At 37.5% G+C, this 25,876-nt stretch overlaps 1 protein-coding gene across 3 annotated transcripts in view; it reads left to right on the forward strand.

The window, feature by feature from the left end:
* Positions 1-25,876, forward strand: part of NELL2 (neural EGFL like 2) — a 334,896-nt gene that overhangs the window by 216,864 nt on the left and 92,156 nt on the right. For all 3 annotated transcript variants that reach the window (XM_019419105.2, XM_019419109.2, XM_019419106.2), the window contains 2 exons: positions 15,308-15,430; positions 18,423-18,518. In XM_019419105.2, coding sequence (XP_019274650.1) covers positions 15,308-15,430; positions 18,423-18,518 — 219 coding nt within the window. The remainder of the gene's footprint in view (positions 1-15,307; positions 15,431-18,422; positions 18,519-25,876) is intronic.

Below are 25,876 nucleotides of genomic sequence, written 5' to 3' on the forward strand. Positions count from 1 at the left end.
TTTAGCCCAACTCAGGAAAGATTTTGAGATATGAAAATGTGTTGCTGGATTTGATTAAATACAGAAAAACGAACACTTTCCTAGGTTTTTTTTTCTCTAGAATAGTTGAACAGGGACAGAGAGAGGAGAGTTCAGGAGTATAAATCCAATTAGACCTGAAGAAAGCCTTTTGTTGCAAGTATTCAGCATGCAGGCCTGGAGCTTCGTATAACATTCTAGATGGAATATTCTCTTCTGTTGGTATATCATGCCAAACTGATTCACATTTTTTTATGCATGGAAACATTCAATCAACAAACAAGGAAGGAGCATTAGTTTCCAGTCAGGCATGCTCCCAAACACTCAGGGTATAGCAGAAGTACCCGCAGAAAGCATGGTGGTGATAGTATGTTTGACTAGGGAGCTAGGGGTCTCCTTCTTTCAAAGCTACATTTTCACTTCAAATGTACGTTCTATCCTCACCTAGATGGGCAGGGACAACTAGGAAGTTGATTGGTACCCATTATGGCAGAAGTAACTCTATTCCTTGTTACGTCAGTTGGGATATAAAAACAAGACACATCTTTCTTGTCATTAAGGAGATCATGACCTAGAAGCAAAGAGTGGTAAATAAATAGACAATAGCAATCCAGGGTGTTTGTTCAGTGCTATGATAGAGGGAAGCACAGCAAGCTAAGAAACCAGGTTAGGCAAAGATGCTGAGTTATGAAAGCCATGAGGTAGTAGTAAAGGGAATGGGAATTTAAAGAAAGAGGACACATAATGCTCTGTGCTCCTCCTATCTTCCTGTTCCCAAAAATAAATATATAATTAACATCAGTATTGCACTTTTCTTAAGATTCAGGTATTCAGAAATGTATGTATGTATGTATGTATGTATGTATGTATGTATATCTGAATGGTTTACATGTTTCCTTCTAGAGAATTCTGTTTCCCAAATGTTTCCAGTCATGATCCCATCATTTTGTTTTTCCTAGATCTCAGACTTTTAAGAATGGTCATGTCTCACTTTCAAAATAATCACTTTGATTTAGTGTCTTAGTCTGTTACAGATATAACAAAATGCCATAGACTAGGTGGCTTAAACAACAAACATCCCTTTCTCATAGTTCTGGAGGTTGGGAAGTCCAAGATGAAGGTGCCAGCAAGGTTGTTGTTTGCTGACAGCCGACTTCCTGGTTCATAGATGCCTGACTTCTCTGTGTGGGTGGAAAGGGTGAGGGAATCTCTCTGGGGTCTCTTTTGTAAGGACACTGATCCCATTTGTGAAGTTTCCACCCTTGTGGCTAATCATCTCCCAAAGGCTCCACCTCCTGAAATTGCCACACTGGGGGTTGAGCTTCAACATATGAACTTTGGGAAGATGCAAATATTCAGTCCATATTTAGTTTATCATCTTGTCTTGGAGTATAATGGGTTGAGGATGGAGAATGCAGGCACCATATTAGAAGATAGAGAAGCAGAACCAGTCAACAGGGAAGTAAGTGATACTCCACTGGGTTGATCTGCCACAGAGGCCCAGCATGCTATATGAGCCGGCTATTCCTTGGTAACTGCAAGTATTTCCATTTTGCCTCTTGCCTTCCTCCTTTATCCTACTTTATCTTAAAGGGGACCTTCTGAGTGAATGGATTTTATCATTTGTGGGAAGATATGTGGAACATGTTTAAATAACACTGAAAGCAGGAGCCTTTAAATATATTTCCGTGCCACTTGTACCAGATCCAGGCCCCCAGAGAAGAGAGGAGAGGAAAGAAGGCAGAGATGAGGGAGGCGCTGGGTATAATTAGAGGAGGGAAGAATGAGAGCGGTGAATACAAAGAGCAAGTGTTTTCCCCAGAGCAGGACATTGCGGATTGTAATTAAAATACACACTTGCAGTCAGGGAGAAGATTACAAGTTGAAATTTTTCAAAACTTATAATTGATACTATGAAGAATGAAAGAAAGCAGGATGAGTAAATTGAAGAGGAAGGAAAGTAAAGTTTGCAGTTGGGAAGCAAGGGCAGGAAGCTGAGATGTCACAAGACAAGTTCTCAAAGGAGAAGGGAAAGTTAGGACAGGTAGGCTCCAGATTCACCTCCACTTGCTGTGCTGCTGTTCCTGGAGCTGTACATCTTCTGGTCTTGAGGTCAAATTTCCAATCACATCCACGCAGCAATCTGATTGGGATCCTGGAGGCCAAAGGCTCAAGGACAAATAATGGGCATAAAGAGAAGGGAAGCGTTGTCAGCTTGTTGAGATGGGGTGCACGCTACTCAGGGAAGGTGACTGATGACACATGGTTGACAGAGGAAAGTCTTTCTCAAACTCCTCTGAACACTTGCGGTGATTCCTGGGACAAGAGGCCCCTTGGTGAGAAACAGTGAGAAAAGAATTACTACATTTGAAGGGAACTCATCAAGTAAAAGTGAGTGATTCAGAATGAGGTTTAGAATAAAAGCCATTTCAAAGTCTTTTCTGAAAAGAATAGACTGTAAAAAAGAAGAGGCACTCTATATTGTCAGAGGAGAAAATCCTTTTTGGATCTTAAAAAAAGGTGGCTTTCTAAATGACAGAAAAAAGATTTTGCTATACTCCTAAGTTGGTTCCTGCCTCTCAAGAACTAAACAAAACACAGGTGTAAATGAGATACCAACTTGCTACCTAACATCTTTACGTATCCAGGGCAGAGAAATTATATGCATACATACATGTGCATATACACAGACTCTTACATAATACATTCACACACATACACCTACATGCATACACATAAAAACATACAATTATGTGTATTATTTTTATGAGGGAACATCTTTAAATATCTTCAGGACAAGAATTCTGCCTTATTCATCTTACAACAATCACAACTCTTGTATAAGCATGGTAAAACTTAACACATATCTGTAATATCAGTAAACATTATTACAATTAGAAATATGAAAGGATATTAAAAGATATTAGCTTAAAAATGTCAAAGCTAGTTAAATCACTTTACATAGAAGCACACATAGAAGCATAGAAGCATGACATAAAGGTGCACAAAAATATCCATATCTTATTATGTTTTATTAAGGATACTTAAACCATATATATATATATATATATATATATATATATATATATATATATATATATACAATGATTTGGACCTGAAAATCGTCTTGTATCTTGTATTTTGCTGTGGTAGAAACTCAAATAGCATGCTCTAAGAGAGATGGATTTTGAAATGAAGCTCATTTTTAAAATTAAGCCCCCGAGTGAAAAGGTTGATGGATCTCCTTTGTCCCATAGTCCCAACCCTTTAAAATCTGAGGAATCATTTTATTTTCTGTAAGAAGTTAAAAGGTCAGAATATAGCATTTGATCCAAGTGTGGATTTCTTCTAAGCTCATCTTAAACTGCAGTGGGAAGGCTATCCAGGTTGAAACACTAAGGTTGTTTTTCTTCAATAATTTTATATTTTAAAAATTCCTTTTTTATATTGTATGTTGTTTTGTTTTGAAACTCTTGTTCTGGTATAGTGTGTCAAATATACTCGTTAATCTTATTGGGTTTTTTAGTAGGTATTAAATCAGGGCGGGCCTTAGAGCTTTCAGTGAAGGACTAGATTACATGGTGTTAGGTGAGGATGATTTCTCTTCTGGCAGAAGTTTTCACTAGTTTAATGAACACTTTTCCTTTCTTAACAAAAAATCTAAATAAATAAATGGAAGCACATGCCTCTTACCAAATTAGGGGGCAGCACTGACATGAAAACATAGGAGCAACAAACTTGAACTTTTGCTTTGGTGAAGGTCTCATGGTCTCTTAAGCGATGCATAAATACTGCTGTAAATTATAAATCCCAGACAAGTTATACGGATTTTGGGTGAATACAATGTGAAATGTAAAATATCGGATGTGAAATACTCTGAGAAGCTGAAAGCACTGATTTTTTTTTTTATAGACTGAAGCCTATTATTCATTCATCTACATTTACCAAGTGCCTAAAATGTGTCATGTGTTATGGCAAGGACTAAGGATTGAAATATCTATAATAAAAATTCTCTGTCTTAAGAAGTATACTGACTAATGGGGGGGTGGGTAAGACAATTAACGATCCCTGACAGCGTGATAAGGGCTAGTATAATACTAACTCATGAAACATTAAGTGCTTTCCATACATTACCTTAGTTAATCCTTGCAACTCTATGAAGAACATATAAGTCCACAATCCCTTATCTACAGTTCTGAACTTCAAAACCTCCAGACAGCTCTAGAAGTTGAATGTTTATTTTCAAAATTCATTTGGAAGCAAACTTTAATCTGATATGATGCTATTTCTCATCATTGTTTATCCAATTTGATTTGAATAGTCATACTTTTACTACAGAAATATTTGTTTGATTACTGAATATTGTCCCGGATCCTTCTGGAGATTTTACTTGTGTACCATTATTAGTCCATTTAACAGAGGAGGAAACTGTAATTTCAAGAAGTTAAATAATTTGCTCAAGATCTGACAGGTAGTAAAAGGTAGAGTCAGGATTTGATCACAGACCATCTGACTCCAAAGTCCATAGTCTTAACTACAATATATTCTAGCTTCCAAATGTTATGATGGAATTGAGCACAAATAGTATGGAGCTTATGTAAGTTTTAAGAAAGGTTTTCTAAAGAAGGAGGCATTGTTTGGTCTGAATGGGAGGTGAATAGGAGGGTTAGGCAAAGAAAATGAGGAAGGGCTTTCTGGGCAAAAAGCAGAGACCTATGTGAAATATACAGGGATTGACTGGTATGATGGTGGGCCTTTAGAGGAGTCTCAGTAAATGATACTATGTAAAAATGATGCAATGGGAGAGTTTTAAATGGTGCACTTTGGTGAGAGCAAAGTGTCATAATGAAATCTTGATGAGTAGGTGGTGCCTTGATGGCTAGTAAGAACAAAAAAGATTAAGAGAGAAGAAGAGAGAATGGGGAAGAGAGAGAGAAGATCAGATTTTATTTGAAAAGTCATTATAACAATGGTTTAGAGATGTACCAAACTGGGGACAGTGTTGTCATCATGAAGCTATTGCAATATTCCAAAGGAAATATTTCATGCCCAAATTTAACAACTTAAGAGTAGCAGAATGAAGACAGGGGTGGGGGCTGTGGAAATGAGAACAGTCAAGGAAGTAGAATCCAGATGAATTGGTCCCCAGATGTGGTAGTTGGGGGACGGGAAGTCTCTGGTGACCCCCCACATTCCTGATTTGGGAGGAAGAAAGCCTTAAGGATAGATTTAGGTACAGATTCACCTGCGGGTTGGAAATCTGAGAGTATTCTTCCCTGATGACCTGGATAGTCTTTTGTGAAGTTATTGATGGGGTTATGTGCCACAAGTGAGAGAGAGAGAGTATGGGGCATGCATTCGAAGAAAGAGCAGAATAGCTGCTGAGTGGAATGGAAGAGAAAGCAGGAGATGTGCACACTGTCACCACAGAATATCTTGAATAGTTTGCATTAGCAAATCTCTAAATACACTGCATGTTTAATTGAGATATACTTTATAGTTATTGACTCACTATTTAACAAATATTCATTGGAGACTAGTTTGTGCCAGTCATTGTGTTGGATGTTGGGGGTAATTGATGAATTAGATCTAAGGTTTGCTATCTAGGTGGTTATCTGACACAGATGTTGACTAGTGAGTATTTACTCAGTGTATTGTCACCATCAGTAGAGGAAGTTCACTTTCCTAATATGATCTTTGCTTTTATAGTTTGACTTCTTAATTCTATTTTTCTTCTTTGCCATAAAAACCAGACCAGACCAGACCAGACCAAAACAAGAACGAGAATAACAAAATTCCTAAAAGTAAGAAACCCTCTTCTATTCATCTCACCACCATCTCACTCCCGGTTGCCCAGGTTTGAAACCTGATTTATTTTGGGGCGCCTGGGTGGCTCAGTTGGTTAAGTGTCTGACTTCGGCTCAGGTCATGATCTCATGGTCCGTGAGTTCGAGCCCCGTGGCAGGCTCTGTGCTGACAGCTCAGAGCCTGGAGCCTGCTTCGGATCCTGTGCCTCCCTCTCTCTCTGCCCCTCCCCCATCCATGCTCTGTCTCTGTCTCAAAAATAAACATTAAAAAAAAAAAAGAAACCTGACTTATTTTCAATGCCTCTCTTCCTCCTGGTTCAAAAATTGATTCACTGTGGGGCTCATCAGTTGTATGCATAAATTGACTCCCCTTCCACCATCATTTTGTCCATTCTTCTTCATTCCCTCTCTTTAACATTGTTTCATTCCAGAGAAGCATAGGGATTGGGATACAGAAAATGAATGACAAGGGTTTTGGACCTTATGATGTGGCACTTACTTCCCAACCATTCTTCCTCCCTCCTGTAGTACTTCCTCATGCTGCACATACATTGCTCAGCACAGTGCTTGCCAGGTGATAAGCACTCATTTTCTATTTGCTTTTTGCCTATCGCTCTCCTCCTCCTTATCCTTTTGCTTCACTTCTCAGTGTTGCACAGACTCCTGTCACAACTCCCAGTAGTAACCTCTGACTCAAAAGGAAAAAACTGAAAGGAATAAAGAAAGACTAAAATGAGAGAGAACAATGCTGGCTTGCTAACATAGAACACCCAATTTGTTAGGGGAAGTTGGTCTCTCCTTCTCTACACATTGCTGTTAATTTCCCTAAAACTCAACTCCCATTTTATCATGCCTCTTATTTGGAAGAGGCTATTTATTGCCCACCAGATAAGTGGCAACTTATTGCCCACCAGATAAAAATCATGTGGTGTTCCTGACCCTGTCCATACTGATTCCTCATTATTCCCTATTGTTCCTCACCTGTGCCAGCTCAGCCACTTCAGGACCCTGCCACAGCTCATGCTTTTGACCTTTTGCACCTGTGTTCTCTCTCCACAGAACATGCTCTTTTCCATCTTTACCCTTTTCCTGTTAAAACCCCTCCTATCTTTCAAGACTCACTTGTTTGGCCTATTTCCTACACAATACTTCCCTAGACCCCTCAGTTAATCCTCATCTCTCCTTTTTAAGTCTCAAGAGATCATTGTTGATAGCTTGTAGCTTTTTAAAACACTGAAGGCAAATCCTGGCCTTGTCACTTCAAAGTTACATGACATTGGGCAAGATATGTATTTTCTCTAAGAAAGCTCTATATTCCCATTTGTAAAACAGGAGTAATGATAGTGCCTTCCAGGAAATGTTTCTGTGAAGATTGAAGGGGATAATGAACATAAAACACTTAGTACAGTGCTTTATAGCATCTAGTAAACACTTAGCAATTAGCTAATGGCATTATTGTTACTATTACTATTGTTTTCTCTCTTAAAGCACTAAACAAGTTCAAGAATATATCATAGTTATCTATTCATATCATCAATCCTCTAATAGTTCAAAAGTCTCTTGAGTTCATTGAGTTCATGAATCCCAGTTCGTGCATCTTTGCATCCTCTAGAGGCTAGAATAATCAAAAGGCTAGAATAACATAGAGAAGCTTCAGAAATATTCAGAAATACAAATCATTTGTTGATAGTTACAAGAATTTTGTTGCCTGACAATGTGTTTGGACAAATATAATCTCATGAAACACCAGAAAAAAAGCAAAGCAGGTTTTTTTGCTGTAAAATCAATTTGGATTACCTTACAAAATTATTGTAAAGATACAGAGGAAATTTGCATGGGCGTTAGTTGTTCAGATTCTTGATCAAATAAGTATTAGGAAGAGAGGCTGAATGTACCAGTGAAAGGACTAGAAGAAAATAAACGAAGCATGTCAGAGAAAAGAAGTCTGACCAAATTCCTAGATGCCAAACAAACTGAGGAATAACAAGAAGTCAGTATTGAATTGGTGTGGTCAGTGAACAAGAAACTTGAGTAGTGAATAAAAAATACTTGGGTGTTAAAAATGAGTTTTAGTTGGTTTGCTGCTAATGTGGCCACTGGTTAAAGTATAGTTTCTTGTAGTCCCTTTAACAGTGTTAAAATTAGATTTCCATTAAAATGACACTGTGATAGATTTTTTCCTCTAATATAAAGTGAATAAGGAAGGTAATCATAAGAAACAAAAAGAACAGCTTTTGGTAAGTATGATAGCAGGCGTCTTTTTTCCTGACATAACCATTGAAGGTAGTGCATGTTGGAAATCAGAGAAATGTCTGAAATTCATTTGATTTCAGAAAAGATTATGAAAAGAGAAAGCTCTGTGAGACATTTACATTTTCTCCACAGAACTGAAACAGAAAAGAAAGGACATTGTATGGCTAATAGAGGCAAAATAAAATTTGCCACTGAAGTAGATAATATGATGAGAAAGTAACTAATATTTATCAAGTGACTCTTATTTGCCAGGGTCTTTATACTCATCATGCAAATTTACTCTTCACAGTAGTTTTCTAATATAGGTCTCAATCTCCTCATTTTAAACTTAGGAAGATGGGCTTACTTTCTCAAGGCCAGTGAGAACTAGGTTAAAATGGCATCAAAAGTCAAGCCTGTCTAGAAAACTTCTGTATAACACTGCCTCCCTGCTATTGCTCATTAAAATAGTACATAATTTTCCCATTTTTTTCTTCGTTGTCCTTTACACTGAGTTATAGTCCTAGTACAGAACAGTTGATGGAGGACATTTTAAACCATTCAATGAATTGTAACAATGTCCCTGAGATTGAATAGTCACGAGGGCATGCATGTTTTGATTGTAGGCATATATATTGTTGGTGGCAGCAAACACAACTTCTTCATATACCAGACCATTAAATATTGGGGGTGGGGGAGGAAGGAGGAAGAAGAGGGAAGGACGCAATTCTAGTTCTTTTTAATAGACCCCCAAGCCCTCTACCAATTGTCGAATTATAATACAGAACATTCTTTAGATTCAGTTTGTGTTCATTTTGACAAGATCTGCCATAGAATGATTATTGTGTGAATGTAGTAAGGAGCTGGGGCAAGTCCAAAGAGTTGTTTAGTTTGCTCAATAGAAATGGCATATTTTATCTGAGGACTCACTGTGTTGCTATTCTTTTTAGAGTAAAATAAGAGGTCTCAGTATTATAGACCCACGGGCTATCTTGTTCTCTTCCTCTTCACTAGCCAGTGTAGGTAACTACAAACTTACTTTGGTAGGAACACTTAGGAGTGAAGTTCGTGGATGCGTTTTAGCAAGCTCATGGATGTCCTAAGGCAAGCAATCTGGTCTACTGAAATATAAGAGGAAAATGACTAAGCAACTCTATATGTTTGAGATAAGTCATCCTTCTAAACAAAGAGTTTGATGGTTTTATTTAACAGCTTCTCAAGAGTAATTTACACGCTGTGGACTTCCTTGCTCCAAGATTTATTCAGGCTTAAGCCTGAGCGAGCTTGTTCTCAGGTTTCTAATAAGCAGATAATAGTTAAGACCCGAGGTAGGTTGTCACTGTTCAGAGCCTCATCCTGCCACGGTCTAGGAGAGAATTTACTCATTGTAGATTTATATTCCAGGAAACACTTGGGTCAGGGAGAGCGAAGAAGCTTTCTTTGTGGCACTTACACCTACAGGTTATGATAGCTGCTGTTTTCCCAACATTTCTGTATTTGGACAGGAGAGTAGAAGATCCAGCATAACAATATAATTCTTGTAACTGAAAAAAATCCATCAGAGGAAAAGAAAGGCTCTGTGAGAATAGTGGGCCGGCCGTGAAGGTATATTATAATTTGTTACCAGAAGAGCAGAATCTACAGTATGAAGGTGTCAGTCAGAGGATCTAGTATATTGTTGGGGGGTGTAAAGCAGAATTATCCAGAAGTGGTGGACTTTGTTACAGGGCCCCGACCAGGTGTCAGAGGAGAGGACTCCTGGATACTGGAGATGTCTGTTTGCCAAACTGCGTTAATGATGAGCTTCCAGAGATTTTTGAGTTGGAGGAATGAGTGCTTGAGTCTAAGTTCTGTGAGCTGGTCACTTTGTTTTACAGACATTTGCACTTAGCCATATTGGTATCTTCCTTTTCTTTTAAAAGCTTCTCTCAATTTTGAGAAAATGTAGATTTTAGTATGAACAGAAAGTGCCTCAGTGCTTAGCCCTAAAGTGTTAAAAATACTAGATAATACAAAAAAAGAGATAACTTCCTACTTGTGAAGCAATGGAGGACTCCACATATGACAAGGAGACATTAAACGGTATAAACATTAAAACCCAAAACCTCTGGGAGCGCCGAGGTGGCAGTCGGTTAAGTGTCTGGCTTCATCTCAGGTCATGATCTCACAGTTCATGGGTTCAAGACCCAAATCAGGCTATGTACTGACAGCTTAGAGCCAGGAGTCTGCTTCAGATTCTGTGTCTCCCTCTGTCTCTGCACCTCCCCTGCTCTCAATCTGTCTCTCTCTCTCTTAAAAATGAACATTAAAACAATTTAATAAACTAAAAAAAAAAAAACAAAACCTCTAGACAATTGCAAAGAACACTAGGATTAAAAAACACATTAGGCAACACACACACATTAAATATGTCAGGCAGCCCTACCACATGACAGTCAATAACCTAGATTTAGGAGTCAGATGTTGTGATTCACAACTCAACCACTTACTAGCTGTGTGATCTCAGAAAAGCTACTTAACCTCTTCAAGCCTAGTTTAATTTTCTTTTTTTAAATAATGATGATATTTCCTAATTAATATGAAGATTAAATGAGATAGTGTATATTACAAAGTGTGTGGTATGTCATAAGCACTAAATTGTAGCTAGGATTATTACACATCATTCAGGTTGATTCAAATTTGTAAGAGGCTCAAGATTCCAAAACAAAAGGAGCAAAATACATGAATACTGTTTCAATTTGGAATCTGCACCTTCCCTACATACATAAAAATATCCATGTCAAATGCTCCATTCTCCATGAAGTCATTCTTGAAATCGTATCTGACCCAGCTAGAAATGACTTCTTCCCTCTTTGTTCTCTTCAGCCCTCTGTAAACAGGTTTCTTCTTTACTTCAGTATTTCTAACAATGCCCTCATGTGGCACTTGTGGTTTTGTGTTATCTCCCCGACTAAACTATAAGCTTTTGAGGGAGCTACCATTTATAATCACATTTTTAATCCCGCAAAAGTCTTAATATACAACAGAACTTGAATAAAAATTGTATTAAATCAAATTGTAGATATATTTAAATTACTTTTCACTCCTGTTTTTCTGTAGTATTTGCATTTTGTATCATAGTGAAATCCTTGAAGAGAACATGTGCTATGTGTATTGTATGTCTGCGTTGATATCATTGTAAGAAAAGCTATGTGAATTTTAACATGGCCATTTTGTCCCTAGATAGTACATTCATTCTAGAAACAGCTCAATATGAATACCAAATTTCAAGCCCAATTTAAGTCCGACTATGACCAGATGACCTGTTGGGTGTGGAGTCTTAAAATGATTTTAGGGACATTAAGCTACTCAGGTTAGGGGTTGATCAGTGAGACTAAAGTATTATTTCTGTGTGACATTTGCATTCAGATAAATCTAAGTGTACATATTATCACTTTTTATATAGAGGAATTTTAATATATTGACCCTTGTCACTGGTATGAAATCAGTTTTATATAGTACATAAAAGGTGCATGGCAATTATGGCACATAGGACAAATTTTTCCCCACTATCATTGTACAGTTATTGATTCTATATTTAATGTACTGTAATAATTGACAACCACATTACTTTTGTTTAGTACTGTTTGAGTTGTGGTGTTTCCTTTCTACATGTTTATTTTTTTCCATTTAATTTAAATTTTAAATGTATAGATAGAAATGTGATAAATTTTGATTAAAATAACCATATGCTAATATTGTTAATGCAGAACAGTTAGAGAGAAGTGTATTTGGTTTCAATCCTAGCTTTTACCTGGACCATCATACTGTCATGTCACACGAACAATGAAAGGTTTAACTGAAGATGTACAAATAGCATTAATTCCTAGGAACTGGATATTGTGAACATCAGATCTGAAATGTCTGCTTTTCAATATACATGAGAGAAAAATTGGAATTCATTTACTACTACATCTTGCCATGCCTCTTCTCAACCATTGTGACATAATATTGATTTAAATTTTTTCTTAATATTTCCCTCCTGATTTTATTTAATTTAACTTATTGTATGTTACAAATGTTAGAGGGAGCATGAAAAATGGAGAGGTTGCTGGTGGAGTCCTTAGGGATATGTGAGTCAGGGAAGGGGTAAGAAGTTGACATTTGACCAAAACTGGATATACAGCAGCAATAATTAACTATTTATCGAGATGACCTTATAGAATATTTGCTCCTTGCTTCATTCACATTCTGTTTTGTGGAGGGCTATCAAATTAAACTTAATTCTTCTGTGAGACATAGGCATTTTTAAAGGCTTTTCCTGAAGTCACAGTTTACTTTTAGTTGATGGTTATAAGTATAACCAAGTTTATTTTAAGTGGTGTAAAGAATTTTAAAGTGATAGTGTAAAGGAATTAATATTTTGTTTTCAAAATATGTCTTGCTACCTTAATATTTGAAATATCCCTGATAAAATAAAACACCATTGTAGTAAAATTAGTAAAAAAATAAATAAATAAAAAATAAAGTTTAGATTTTTCAATAGCTTCTATTTGGCATCTAGTCTACAACTGAACAAATTGGGATTGGCTTGAATTATAATGGCAGAGGAAGTATTTCCTAGCTTTCTTCCTTTGGTCATTTATTCTTTTTATTTTTTTAAGTTTATTTATTTTGAGAGAGAGAGCAGAGAGGGGGCAGAGAGAAAGAGAGAGAGAAGAAGACAGACAGAGAGAGAGAGAGAGAGAGAGAGAGAGAGAGAGAGAATCCCAAGCAGGCTCTGTGCTCTCAGTGCAGAGCCTCACGTGGGGACAAACCCACAAACCGTGAGGTCATGGCCTGAACCAAAATCAAGAGTCAGATGCTTAATTGACTGAGCCACCCAGCCCTCTCTGATCATTTATTCTTTTAATTACTTATTTAAGAAACATTCTTTGAATGCTGAAATGAAATACAAATAAAAATACAGAATTGTTGTCCAAAAATTAACTGTTCCTGGTGGGGCATGAAGATGGAGAATCAAGGAGAAGTAGATATTTATGATAAAATATAATAACAGAGCCTTGTATATGGTGCTAAGGAAAACAGCCAGCAGGCCCTGACTCTGCAGGAGGGGGAGAGAAGGGTATTTTTGCATAAAACAACATTTTAGTGTGATCTTTAGAAGCGGTAAGAGTTTGCCAGGAGAATCCATGGGGCAGACACTTCAGGCACAGGGAAGAATATGTGTAAAGGTGTGTATTTAAAAACATGAAAACTGTCTTTACCCTTGAATTGCTTAGGAGCACATTTACTCATTTCAGCAGTCTCGAGAGTAAATGACAACAGGGTAACCAGATCCGGGCTTGTGTAATTAATTAAAGTGTATGGGAATCATCATACTGGGTGCTAAACTGCATCTTGTTAGGCCCTTCCTCTACCCAGTGAGTTCCATCTAATTAAGAAAACAACCAAAGCAGAGATGAAAACAGCATCAAATCAATCAGCAGCTGTCTTTAAAGAGCCTACGGCTGTCCGTATAGAGATTTATAGATTAACTGCAGCACTTTGAATTGCACTGGGAAGAAAATGGGCAGCAGGTGCAAACTTCAGAGTGTAGATTTATTTTGCTTCGGGTAGCTGACCCCAGAGGTAGGTGCACTGCCCGTTCCAGTCCCTCTGAAATTTTATAGTGGTCCAAGGACAGCCCCAAGCAGGAGACCCAGCTGTAATCTGGCTATTTTCTAGGTTATCATCAATGTGCTTGAATTTATAATAACTATGAAAGTTTCTGATACTAGATAATAACAGTGGAACTCTGTACAATTTGGAGAAATTCAACCAGGGATTTGGAGGATAAGGTATCTATTCATGCAATTCTAAAACCTTAGTGATTGAGAGCTCTCTTTCTTCTGAAAGATTATTGGGAATAATGTCTAAGAATTTTATTACCAGGCTAGAGTTCAAAATATTATAACTTTATACTTGTATATGACACAGGGCATAATGTTAATCTTTATTTAAAAAAAACAGAGCATTCTATTTTACTAGTTGAAATAAGTGATTTTAGTCTAATCTCAAATGAATATGCCCAAAGCGCATTTACAGATACATTACTATTATAATATATTGTCTGCAATAATACATGTATTGTCCAGAATACGAAGAGTTCTAAAATAAAAAGCAAATATTTCTTTTTGCTTTGATGATATATATCATAGTGAATTAATAGCTCCATTAATATAAGCATATTAAAATATATATTTAATTTTAGGCCTAAGTAATAATTTTGTGAGAGACCAAGTCATAAGTAGTGCCACTGTAGGCATTTTGCTGAACTAGTTCATAAGCGTTTCCTCACTTATATTTCATCTCCTACTCATTTTGATTTTGATGTTAGATCTGATTTCTTTCTCATTTTCACTGTATTTATTCCTTACATTTACATTTTTGTTGAACACTCTGCTAGAATTCTGATGTTACCTAATAATTCCTGTGAACTTGGGCAGGCGACATAAGCACTCTGAGCCACTATGGACTCATTTTTAAAATGGTAATAATGATATTGGTTATGCCTCTCTCATAGGGGTGCTGGGAGAAGCAGATGATTCAGTGTTTTCTAAGTGTCAAGTTGTACACAGTTAAAGGAAGTATCATATTGATTGCATCTTTTAAAGTGTGTATTTGCACATATTATAAAGGCGAGTTGTCTTATTTAGCAGAACTCCGATACTTCCTTTGAGGAGAGAGATTCCTAAGGAGGTCAGATATTCCCCAGTAGTTTGCATGTGTATCTTTATGCCTGGCCGTGTGGGTGTGGGTGTTAACTGCATCCTAACTAATTCCCAGAGCTTTAACTCCATTTTCCTACAGGCCAGGATTCACAAAGCAATATATTTCACATCCATTCCTATTACCTTTTTCATGTTACAGAGAAGAATTAGGTAGCATATTTATGTCAGGACAATAACTCCCCAAATATTAACCACAGAGACTGCATACAGAGGCTCTGGGATACACTTCTGAGAATTATCCACCCTTTCCTCTCCCCTTCTGCCATTCCTTCCTCCTCCTTGGCGGGTCTTTTGTCCAAATCCTTTTGCATGCAAGGTATGTATTTCAAGAGGAGTATGCAATACTTCAAAATATGAGCTCTTCTTTAACATAGGCTTTGTATAGGTCTGTCTGTGTTTGAAAGAAATACCATGCAGTAACCAAGATGCAGGTAGTTTAAAATACAGTCGCATTGAAAAATCTATCTTTGAGTAACAAAATTGTATTCCTCATTTCAGAACATGATGAGTGTATCACAAATCAGCACAACTGTGATGAAAATGCTTTATGCTTCAATACCGTTGGAGGACACAACTGTGTTTGCAAGCCAGGCTATACAGGGAATGGAACCACATGCAAAGGTAAAAGGTTTAAATGTCAGCCTCTCTCACATTAGGGATAAGGCAGTCCATCTTCACCTCCCTCCACCCCTTCTCATCACTGTTATCTGCCTTCTGGGTACTTGCCACAGCCATTGGGAACTTTGCAACATGGCTCATACTCTTCCCCCTGGGTTAGGTCAGTGTTTAAGCAGCCAAACTGTTCAAACAGTGTCGACTTCATGTTCCTTGACCTCCATTTCAGTGGTTTCCATCTCTGTTCCTGTCTAGCAGACCACACCCATAATCACACCCGGGCACTTTTGGACAGAACTGTTCCATCTTTGAAATCTCAGACTTCAGCTTCTTATTGTCTTACCCCAAGTCCTTCTGCTTCCAGTTGGCCCACTCTGTTCCTTCCATGACCTTTCATCTTCTGTTTCTCTGACCCTTTTCTTTCAGTTTACCAGTCTCCTCCCATGTTTAAATACTTGTTTTTGAATCCAAACATGACAGCTATTTTTTTTTTTTTTCACCAATACAGTCAACCTATTTGTTCTTTTAGCAAAATCCACTTGGAAATACCTCTATTTGGGATCAATCTGACAGTTTTTCTTCTCTACTCTTTTTTTTTAAGTTTATTTCTTTATTTTGGGAGAGAGAGACAGAGTGTGTGAGTGGGAGGGGAACAGAGAGAGAGGGGGAGAGAATCCTAAGCAGGCTCTTCCTTGGCAGTGCAGATCCCAACGTGGGGCTCGATCCCACAGATTGTGAGGTCAGACCTGAGTGGAAACCATGAGCTCGATGTTCAACCTACTGAGCCACCCAGGTACCCCTCTACTCTCTTTTGAACTGTTGAGTAGTAAGTTAACTGGAAATATTGGGTCTCCACATGTTATAGTTTCCCATTTTAGCTGGTTTGTCAATGCCAGTCAATAATTCTTTTAAAAGTCCTGCTGAGCTCAGATTTTCATTTCCATCAGTGGATGTTCCCACAGTACTTCACCACCGTCCCCTGATACATTCTTCCACCAGTGCCCTCTTTTCTTTTATCAGATGAGCTTACCTCCTCCTTCACAATAGAGGTTCTATTTTGGAAACTGCTAACTCCCATAGGCTAAAGTCCATACTCTGTATATGTCATGTAGATTTATTTATGATTTATATAATTTAAACATTTTAAGCTTCAACACTTCCCATTTCTCAAACACACGTGCCCATTGTCCTGGAGTTTGCTAAAATCAATTTTCTATGACACTGTGTATATGGGAGGTAGGAAATAACAAGGGATCGTTGTTAATACCATGTCCCATGAGCATGAATCTTAAGACCTGGTTTACAAGAATACATTGGATGCAGATATCGATGGGCCAGAGGATTACTCTGGTTTATAAAAGTCTATGGGAATGTTTCATTTAGAGCAATGTGACCTCACTTTGAGGTCTAAATCCCACAAAGATTTTCTCAGAGATACTAGACAAATCCTGAGAAAAGCCAGAAGTTTAACATCCATTGCATAGTGTAACTGAATGCCTAGGACTTCCTCAGAGCACCCAGATATTCTGAGAGCTTGGTGGGGAGAAGTTAATATTTCATCTGGGAGACCAACTTCTCACTCTTATTTCTATTTCACTCTGACTCCTAATTAATGTGACAAATGTTTGTAGCATAAGGAACTCTTGTAATCATGAACAGATCCAGATAGGTAATTCTTATCTTTGAAGGAAGGAGAACTTTCATGGATCCATACAGTTTTACCAGAAGTTAAGTCAACAGGCTGCCTGAATACAGATTCTCCAGTTCATGTGTGTATCCCTACTGGGAATGTCAAACGCTGAGAGATAAGTAATGTAGACATAGGATCTGAATCATTGAGTCCTGTGCTCTGTCCTTAAACATTACTCCAAAGAAGATACACATGTGGTCTAGGAGATGTACATTTTATTATTTATGAGGTTTACATTCTTAATCTCTTTGCGAATCCTTGATGACTAGGTATTCTTTTTGCCTTGGATGAAGACAGACTAGGACTTATGACCAAAGAAGCTAAATGGCCTCTTTGTGTCCCTTCCTTTAACTCAGCAGCAGAATCTTGGATTGCTACATTTTACCACTCAAAGAAAGTACATCCTAACTAATGAGAGGAAGCACATGCCAGAAAAGTTGCGAGAAAGCTTTTATCCCAATGCCTGGAAAAAGCTGGTCTAACTCATCCATTACAGACCAGGGAATGGCCCCTGAGATTCACAGAGCCAAAGAATAAGCTGAGGTGGAAACGGAAGCATCTAAGGGTACTCAGTCTCACCCATCTTGTTTTTCTCACCTTCTTTGAATCAGGCGGCACATCTCAAAAGGTCTCACTTGCAATAGCTCAGATTTTGGCTCCCTTTCCTAGTCACAGACAAATTCCCCTCACTCACAAACCTACTCTAACACAGCAAGATTTGCAGTGCCTTTGCCCCTGATCCTGGATCCTGACCTGTCCTCAGTAGAGGACACTAAGGCTCTTCCTGAAGACCACTACAGCAAATTCTTAACCATTGGCCAGTTTATCACTTGGACTGATTTAGAAATTTTGTGAAAGCTGGGGCATTTCTCCAATACTCTGGCACTTTGGCCAGAGTTTCATAGGAGTCAGTCATTTCCTATTTCATTATCTCATTCTCTAGATGGTGGTTTTCTCCTTAAGAAAACTCTAGGATAGCTGCCTTTTTTTTTTTCTTCAGGTTGACAATGAGATGCAACTCTAATTCTAATGTGCTTCCTGTTGTGTAAGATTACTGCTTTTTGTTAAAAGAAAGTTTAGTGTGTCGTTTCACAGGTGAAATATTTCTTTACCATTGAAAAGAGTACTGTTTCACAAATTGGGTTGAAGTTTCTTGCCTGCATGGAAGATATTATATGAATTTGAAGTTATAATACCATATATAATTTGATGTCCACATCTCCAAGGGAATGAAGAAAAGCTAGGCTTGAAGTATCTTGAACTACTCAGTTTTGAAGTATGAAAGTCATGTATCTGAATTATTTCTAGCATTTTGCAAAGACGGCTGTAGGAACGGAGGAGCTTGTATCGCCGCTAATGTGTGTGCCTGCCCGCAAGGCTTCACCGGGCCCAGCTGTGAAACGGGTAAGACTATCATTCCATCTTCTAGAAAATGAGTTTTTATGCCAATGTACAAAGTAATCCATGAGGAAAATAATGTTTCAAGTTTCAAGTGTCTCTCAAAGCTTGGAACTATTAATAAGGAAGTCCTAGGAGGTAGGACGTGGGAAGTTTCAGTGCTGCATATTCACTGGGCGTTTCCCCAAAGTCGTTCTATAGAGGTTTTGCAGCTATTATAACTAGAAGAATATTGAACATTTATAGAAAGGTGTGTGGATTTTATGACTTCATAATTCATTTTACTCATTTGGAGCCCATTTTTTCTGGGATCTGTATGACTATATTAAAGCACATTGTTCAAGTTCATGGCCAACACACTTCCTAGGACATGCTACCTCCTCCATGCACGTTTGAGAATTTTTTAAAAAAAGTTTTTACCTGAATCATTCAATATTCATTCATTGTTGTTTATTTAAAAAGTACTTAAAGTTTCCTACTTTTTAATTATTCCTAATCCAAGTTCATTTTGAACTCAGTCTGCTGGATACTAATACTAGAAACTAATATATATATTAAACATTATTTAATATATATATTAAAATATGCCATGAAAATACTAGCTCTTAACTAAAATCATATCAATAGTAGTTTTGTTGCTTTGGGTAAGTGGGTTCTAATAGTAGATGACCCCAGAATGTCCATTATTCTCCCTAAGAGAAAGCTGCTACCTCTGGTGACTGGTGGTTACCATCTTACATTACTTACCATAAATCTCATTACAATAAATATGGTGCAATTCCTCCTTCCATTCGACCTGCAGAGTCTGTTTTAATAAAGACACTGACAGATAAGAATGTGAGACAGAAAATGTTCTGGACCATTTGGGAAGTGAAAAGTTTCCTGAATAGGTCCTACCACTGTGCATAGAAGGATGCCCACAGAAGGGCTTGTGTCACTAGATTGTTTCTTTCTATAAGTACCTCTCAGTGATGTTCTTCAAACTTCAATGACTGACTATTTGGTTACAAAGGTATCTAATAGAAAATGGATAGTGTCCATCTTTGATATGCAGGACTCTTTCATAAGGGGATTATTTCCTAAATCAGAAGTTCCTAAACTTAGTGAGCATGTGACTTACCCATAAGTCTTGTTAACTTGTTAAATATGCAGATTTCTGGTAATTAACTATCATAGGATTTACTAGATCAAAATCAGGCACTTCTAGTGCAGTCATTCTACAATATTTCTATCCCATAGTCTCCACCAGTACACCCAAACACATCAGGTACTGTGGTCCTCCTGTATATCAACACCTGCAGTGACCATATTTCCTGAATACAGTATTTGGTACTGCTTCTGGTGCAGTTGTGATCAGAAATACTGGCTTTTTCATGGCATTGAAATGGTGTATGATTTTGAAATAAAGGCTGTCCCAGAAAATCTGAGATGAATAATGGCCATGCCAATTCTGCGTATCATTCTTCCACTAGGAAAAAAAAAAGGGTTACATGTGAGATTGTGAAAGTCTGGAATGGTATAAGATTGATCTGAGCAATGTAAAATTTAAAACTAGGGAGTTAAATATAACCCAACAGAATATTTAGCTTTCTCTAATTATCTTTGAACTTTCAGTCTATAAGAAGACAATCCCAGACTTACTCTAAGTAGCTGTCTATAACAGCCAAGGGCTTTGAGAAGGACAAAACAGATATGGGTTCAAAATCTAGTCCTACCATTTACTTGTTATGTGACCTTGGGCAAGTTACATTACTTCTCAGTGTCTTATACTATCTATACATCACCTTACTCTTCACAAGTCTCTTACAAGATAGGTATTACACCCATTTAAAAAAATATATTGGGTTCAGAGTGATTAACTTTTTTCCTAAGGCCATAGAATTAACAGCTGAATACAAAATACAAAGGTCTTTCTAACTGGCAAACCCAAGCTTTTTATCTATATCAATGTGGTTTTTAAATTTCTTCTGAATTAATCCTAATGACAGAAGAGAATGTCTTCATCCAGAGCCATCCTGAAAAGGCCCACCAAAAGGGTAAATAAAATTTCATCAAAAACTTATGTTTTTTTCCTAAAAATCCATTCATTTCTATTCCATAACACGTGAAAACATTTAACTTACCTACTACCCTTGAGTTAAGTTGGTGCTCTAAGACAATGGGTCATGGTTTATCTCTGCCTTCTAGCACCTCTTGGCCCAAGACCATATTTCACTATTTGAGAAGCAAGACGTTCCTGCCTCCTATCTGAGAAATTGTCAGGATAACACTTGTTTCAAAGCATCTGTCCCAGTTATTGCTCCAGGTTATATCCTAACCCCTCACCTTACACCTTACACCATTTTTGTTGATGTAGTTATAAATAGAAGTTGTGCCATTTAAAAAATAACTTTGGAGGAGAACCACATGAAATAATCTTTTCACCCATTTATTCAACATTTATTTAGGATCTTTTATATGCTGAGCACTGAATCTAGAAACAGGATATAGCAGTGAACACAGGTCCTATCTGCATGGAGATTATGATCTAGTTGAGTTAGAGGGACTATAAACAGGAAAATAAATATATATGTAAAATATTGTCAGGTAGTAGTTGCTATAAAGAAAACTAAAGCAGGGGCACCTGGGTGGCTCAGTCGGTTAAGCGTCCGACTTCGGCTCAGGTCATGATCTCACGGTCCGTGAGTTCGAGCCCCGTGTGGGGCTCTGTGCTGACAGCTCAGAACCTGGAGCCCATTTCAGATTCTGTGTCTCCCTCTCTCTCTGCCCCTCCCCTGTTCATGCTCTGTCTCTCTCTGTCTCAAAAATAAATAAACATTAAAAAAATTTTAAAAAAATAAAGAAAACTAAGGCAGATAGTGTAAAATTATCTTTATTACCTATAGACTTTACATATGATGAGTATTGTTATTATTGGTATTTACTTCATTAATAAAGGTTGCTAACATCAGCTTCTGTACACTTCCCAAAATTTCAGTGATTAATACAAAAAGTGTTTGCTCACTCACATCTCAGTTTGATATGTCAAATGTGGTGTTGGGGAGAGCTGAGGAGCATTGGGATTGAGCCTGCTTAAGCCAGGGGCCCTGGTTGTTGCCATTTAATGAAGTTATGCCCAACACACTGCCTCTAACACCAAAGAGGGACCATAGATGTGAAAGCATGGAGAATACATACCCACTGTAACCTCAGACCAGAAGTAATATACATGTCTGTTCCTCTCACATACCATTGGTAAGAACTCATCACATGGACTTGAGGAGTTGAGAAAATGTAGTTCAGCTGAATGTCCAGGAAGATGAAATGGTCTGTGACCATTAGGCCAGTCTTTTGTCTTAGGTGCTGTCTGGCATTGCTATACTATTTACTCTGAACAATCAAACCATTTTCGACATTGTCTCATCTACTCAGCTGGAAGAACTCTGAGTGACTTCCTTCTTTAATCACTGCCTTCTTTCCACCTCTGGTAGGGATCCTTAACTTGGAATTCCCGGACACCTGCAAGTCTATGGATGGACTTTGGGGGTCCATGAATTCCCTGAATATATGTGCATGTGTACATTTTTCTGCAGAAAGAATTCAGAACTTTTAAAGATTGCAAATGGGTTCTATAATTTCTAAATAGTTATGAACCACTAGGGAGAGAATCTTCCATGATTCATAAAGAGAACTAACTGCTACTTGATTCTATAGAAGGTGATACAAATGTAGATATCCAATACCTTCCAGAGTCTCTTTGGGGACCTTTAATCTCGAGACCCCACACTGAATCCATCATCTCCATGACTCTTGCCTTATCTCTTCTATTCCCGAAACCTGGTTCTTCACTTCTAGTCTTTATTTCAGTGAGTGGCCTTACCCACCAAGTTTTGTTGGCCAACAAACCAAGAATCACCTCCTCCCCCCATCCCTTTTCACTTTCACATCTAATCAAGTCCTTTTGATTCTCTTTACTAGGATCCTTTTTTTTTTTTTCCATTCTCTCTGTTAGTACAGTAGTTTATGGCTCTGAGGTTTATCTCTCTCCAGTCTATTCTTCACAGAATATCTGAGCACACATCTGATCGTATCACTCCATAGTGGGAAAAAAAAAACAAAAAAACAAAAAACACATTAGCATCCTCCGTTGACCTCACATTTCTTAACATGACCTATATGGCCCTTCAAGATTTGTCTCCTGCTTTTCTACCCAGCTTTCACCCTCTTGTCCCTCTGTCTCCTCACCTCATTTACAGCCCCAAGCATTGACTTTCGTGGATGTAAAGCATGTATCTTGTTCACTTTTGAATCTTCAAAACATAGTATAAGGCCTGCACCTTATTATTCAAGGTGCTCCATGAATATTGGTGAATAAATAAAGACATAAATGAGTGGTCAATTAAATGAGGAGGTAAAAGATGTGCTTGCATCCATATTAGCTGGACTTTATTGAACATTGGTTTAAAGAGGTCTTCAGGGTCATCTGGTCCTAAAGTCTGAGATGGCAGATGAGGTCACTAAGGCACAGAAGGGTGAAGGAACTTATATAAGTTGTTTCATTATAGATACTGATCTGCAATTTAGAACTCAGGTCTTCTGACTCCTAGTCCAGTGTTTCTCTGCTCCTTCCTTCCTTCCCTCCCTCTCCCCTTCCTTCCTTCCTTCCTTCCTTCCTTCCTTCCTTCCTTCCTTCCTTCCTTCTTCTTTCCATCCTTCTTATGCCATGCTCTATGTCCAGGAATTTATCCTACTATCATCTCTCACGAGGTCTGGGCTTTTTGTTATGCCCACCCCTTCAACTGCCAAATATTCCTGTTGTTGTTATCGGTGAAGACTGTGGCAGTTTTTCTCTCCCAAGGTAGAGAAAGCATCAGGACTGTCAAGATTTGTAAGTGTAGGAATGGCCTAAATTTTGGCCTGCTGGAGCTGGATACTGCCTGATAGCTTAGAAAGGGGACTGATTTCCTGGCCCCAGTGGCCCTCTGTTGAGCCCTCACAATGGAATTGCTGAGCATGAAGTAATAGGATTTACTAGTTTCTTGAAAGACAGTCTAAATATGCATGACATTTACCAACCCTTGTTACTATATTGAGGTCTCCCCTGTACCCCCTCCCCTTAATTTATTTATTCTATTTCTGCATCAGTGTATCTTAGTGGAATGGTTGAATCTACTTACCAACTTCACAAAGAGGCTGTTATGTATATCATCTGAGTAAAATTAATTTTTCATGGCCTTCTTTTTTAGCCACTGTGTAAAATCACCCACATGTACAGCATAACTTCATTTTTAATTAAATATCCTAATATTCCATCAGGTGTTTAACTTGGATTTAGCTGGGTGATTATTTCTTGGATAACTCAATAAATGTATTAGAAACCTATGTGCTGAGGTTTAACAGCTCTCTCATTGCCATACTGTATTTATTGCACAATCACTAAACCTCAGCAAACATGTGTCTGATGATCTGATTAATATGCAAAGCTGTCTTAGTGTACTGAAAATAAATCTTTCAGTCATGATTTAAAGCATAACTCTAAAAGATGTGAGAGTCTCCTATAAGTAACTGCCAACTTAAATCAAATTAAAACGTTTATAACTGGGAAAAAGTTGGTATCAAATGGCAACGCTAAAAAAAGATATGCTGTGATATCAAAGAAAAGGAGATCAGACAGTTTGGTGATAAATGGCTTTTTTTTTTCGGTGTGTAAAATAATGGGTTTCTTAGCCACAGATCAAAACATGAGATGAGATTTTAATTATTTTTAGTGAGTATTTAAATGAATATAAACTCAAGTTGCATTCCTGTTTGTGTAGCTTTTTAATATCTGTAGTTTCAAAATGATAAAAATTAAGCGTGGGGCTTATATGAATGTTGCTTTACTTCAAAGGTAACTATATATTGATTGAGGCTGATTGATTTTTAAAAGTCTACATTATTACTGTTATAGTGTAGGTAGTAAAAATCCTTTAATTCATTTATACTAACAAAGTTATTTTGCTAGTAGTAGGTACAGTTAGCATTTATTATTAATGTCAAATTGTATTATATTTCCTGATATGGTTAAATTAGCACATTTTTCACCATTAACAGAACATATTGATATAGTTTCATGATCATGTAGCTTTCTTTTAAAGGCATATTTTTCAGAAGCTTACATTATTTTATATCATTTTACGTGCAAAGACAAAAAATTCAGAAACAAGGGAAAATTCAAAACATTTCTGATATAGCATACCTTTTTTTCCCCAGAATGACTCAGAGTGAAATTCTAGTACCAAAACGTATATCTTTTTTGTGGGAGAAGAGGAGAATTTTAGTAAAAATTTGGAGATAATACAGTTAATAAGGAAAGAAAAACTTTAGCTACCTTTGCTTTACTAGTAAGGATGATCTTTTTTAATATTCTTTTGAATTTATTTCACTCTAACTAAATACAAATTTTACATATATAAATCATTAAATAAACTTTATTGTAATAAAGAAAACCTGGGATGAAGGAAGTTCACCTTCTGATCCTTCACAGTGTCTGTTAAAATCACTTTTTCAGGGGCGCCTGGGTGGCTCAGTCAGTTAAGCGTCCGACTTCGGCTCAGGTCACGATCTCGCGGTCCGCGAGTTCGAGCCCCGCGTCGGGCTCTGGGCTGATGGCTCAGAGCCTGGAGCCTGCTTCCGATTCTGTGTTTCCCTCTCTCTCTGCCCCTGCCCCGTTCACGCTGTGTCTCTCTCTGTCTCAAAAATAAATAAACGTTAAAAAAAAAATCACTTTTTCAGATTTGAATTGCTCAAGGGAAGAGACAAGACACAGAACCAATCATTTGGTGTCTTGCCTAATGTGGGATCCATACCCATGGAGGGATCTGTTAATTTCCCTAAGATAGAATCTCCAGTCATACTTGCTAAGATGCTTCTGGTCTTTAAACTCGGTATCTAATGATAAAGTGATTGTATTGCATTTGATGGATGAATGTGTTTTCATGGACTTTGGATAAATTAGGGATTTAGGTCTCAATGTGACTTTTTCTTATCATAAATTTTAAAAAGGAAAAAGAAGAAGAAACCAAAGAACTCTCACTGTAGGCTTTTTGACCATGCACTGCTTATGACTTAACTTGAGTACTTAAGGTATACCTTCTTTTTATGTAGGTGATCCTTAATTTTTTTTAAATAACTCTTTAGTTGATTAATATTATCCCAAGCCCTGGTCTTCTTGGAAACATTTAACATAGTTGTCAAGAATATAAAAATTGAAGTTAGAGAGACATCAACCGGCATGAGTCCTAGCTCTACTGTTGACTAGCTGTGTGACCTTTAATATGTTACTTCATTTTTCTATGCCTTTATTGTCATATGTATGAAATGAAGGATGATAATAATATCTGCCT

The sequence above is a fragment of the Panthera pardus genome, unplaced genomic scaffold, assembly GCF_024362965.1.
Source record: "Panthera pardus isolate Hobbes unplaced genomic scaffold, ASM2436296v1 HiC_scaffold_6, whole genome shotgun sequence".
In the NCBI taxonomy this organism is placed as follows: domain Eukaryota; kingdom Metazoa; phylum Chordata; class Mammalia; order Carnivora; family Felidae; genus Panthera; species Panthera pardus.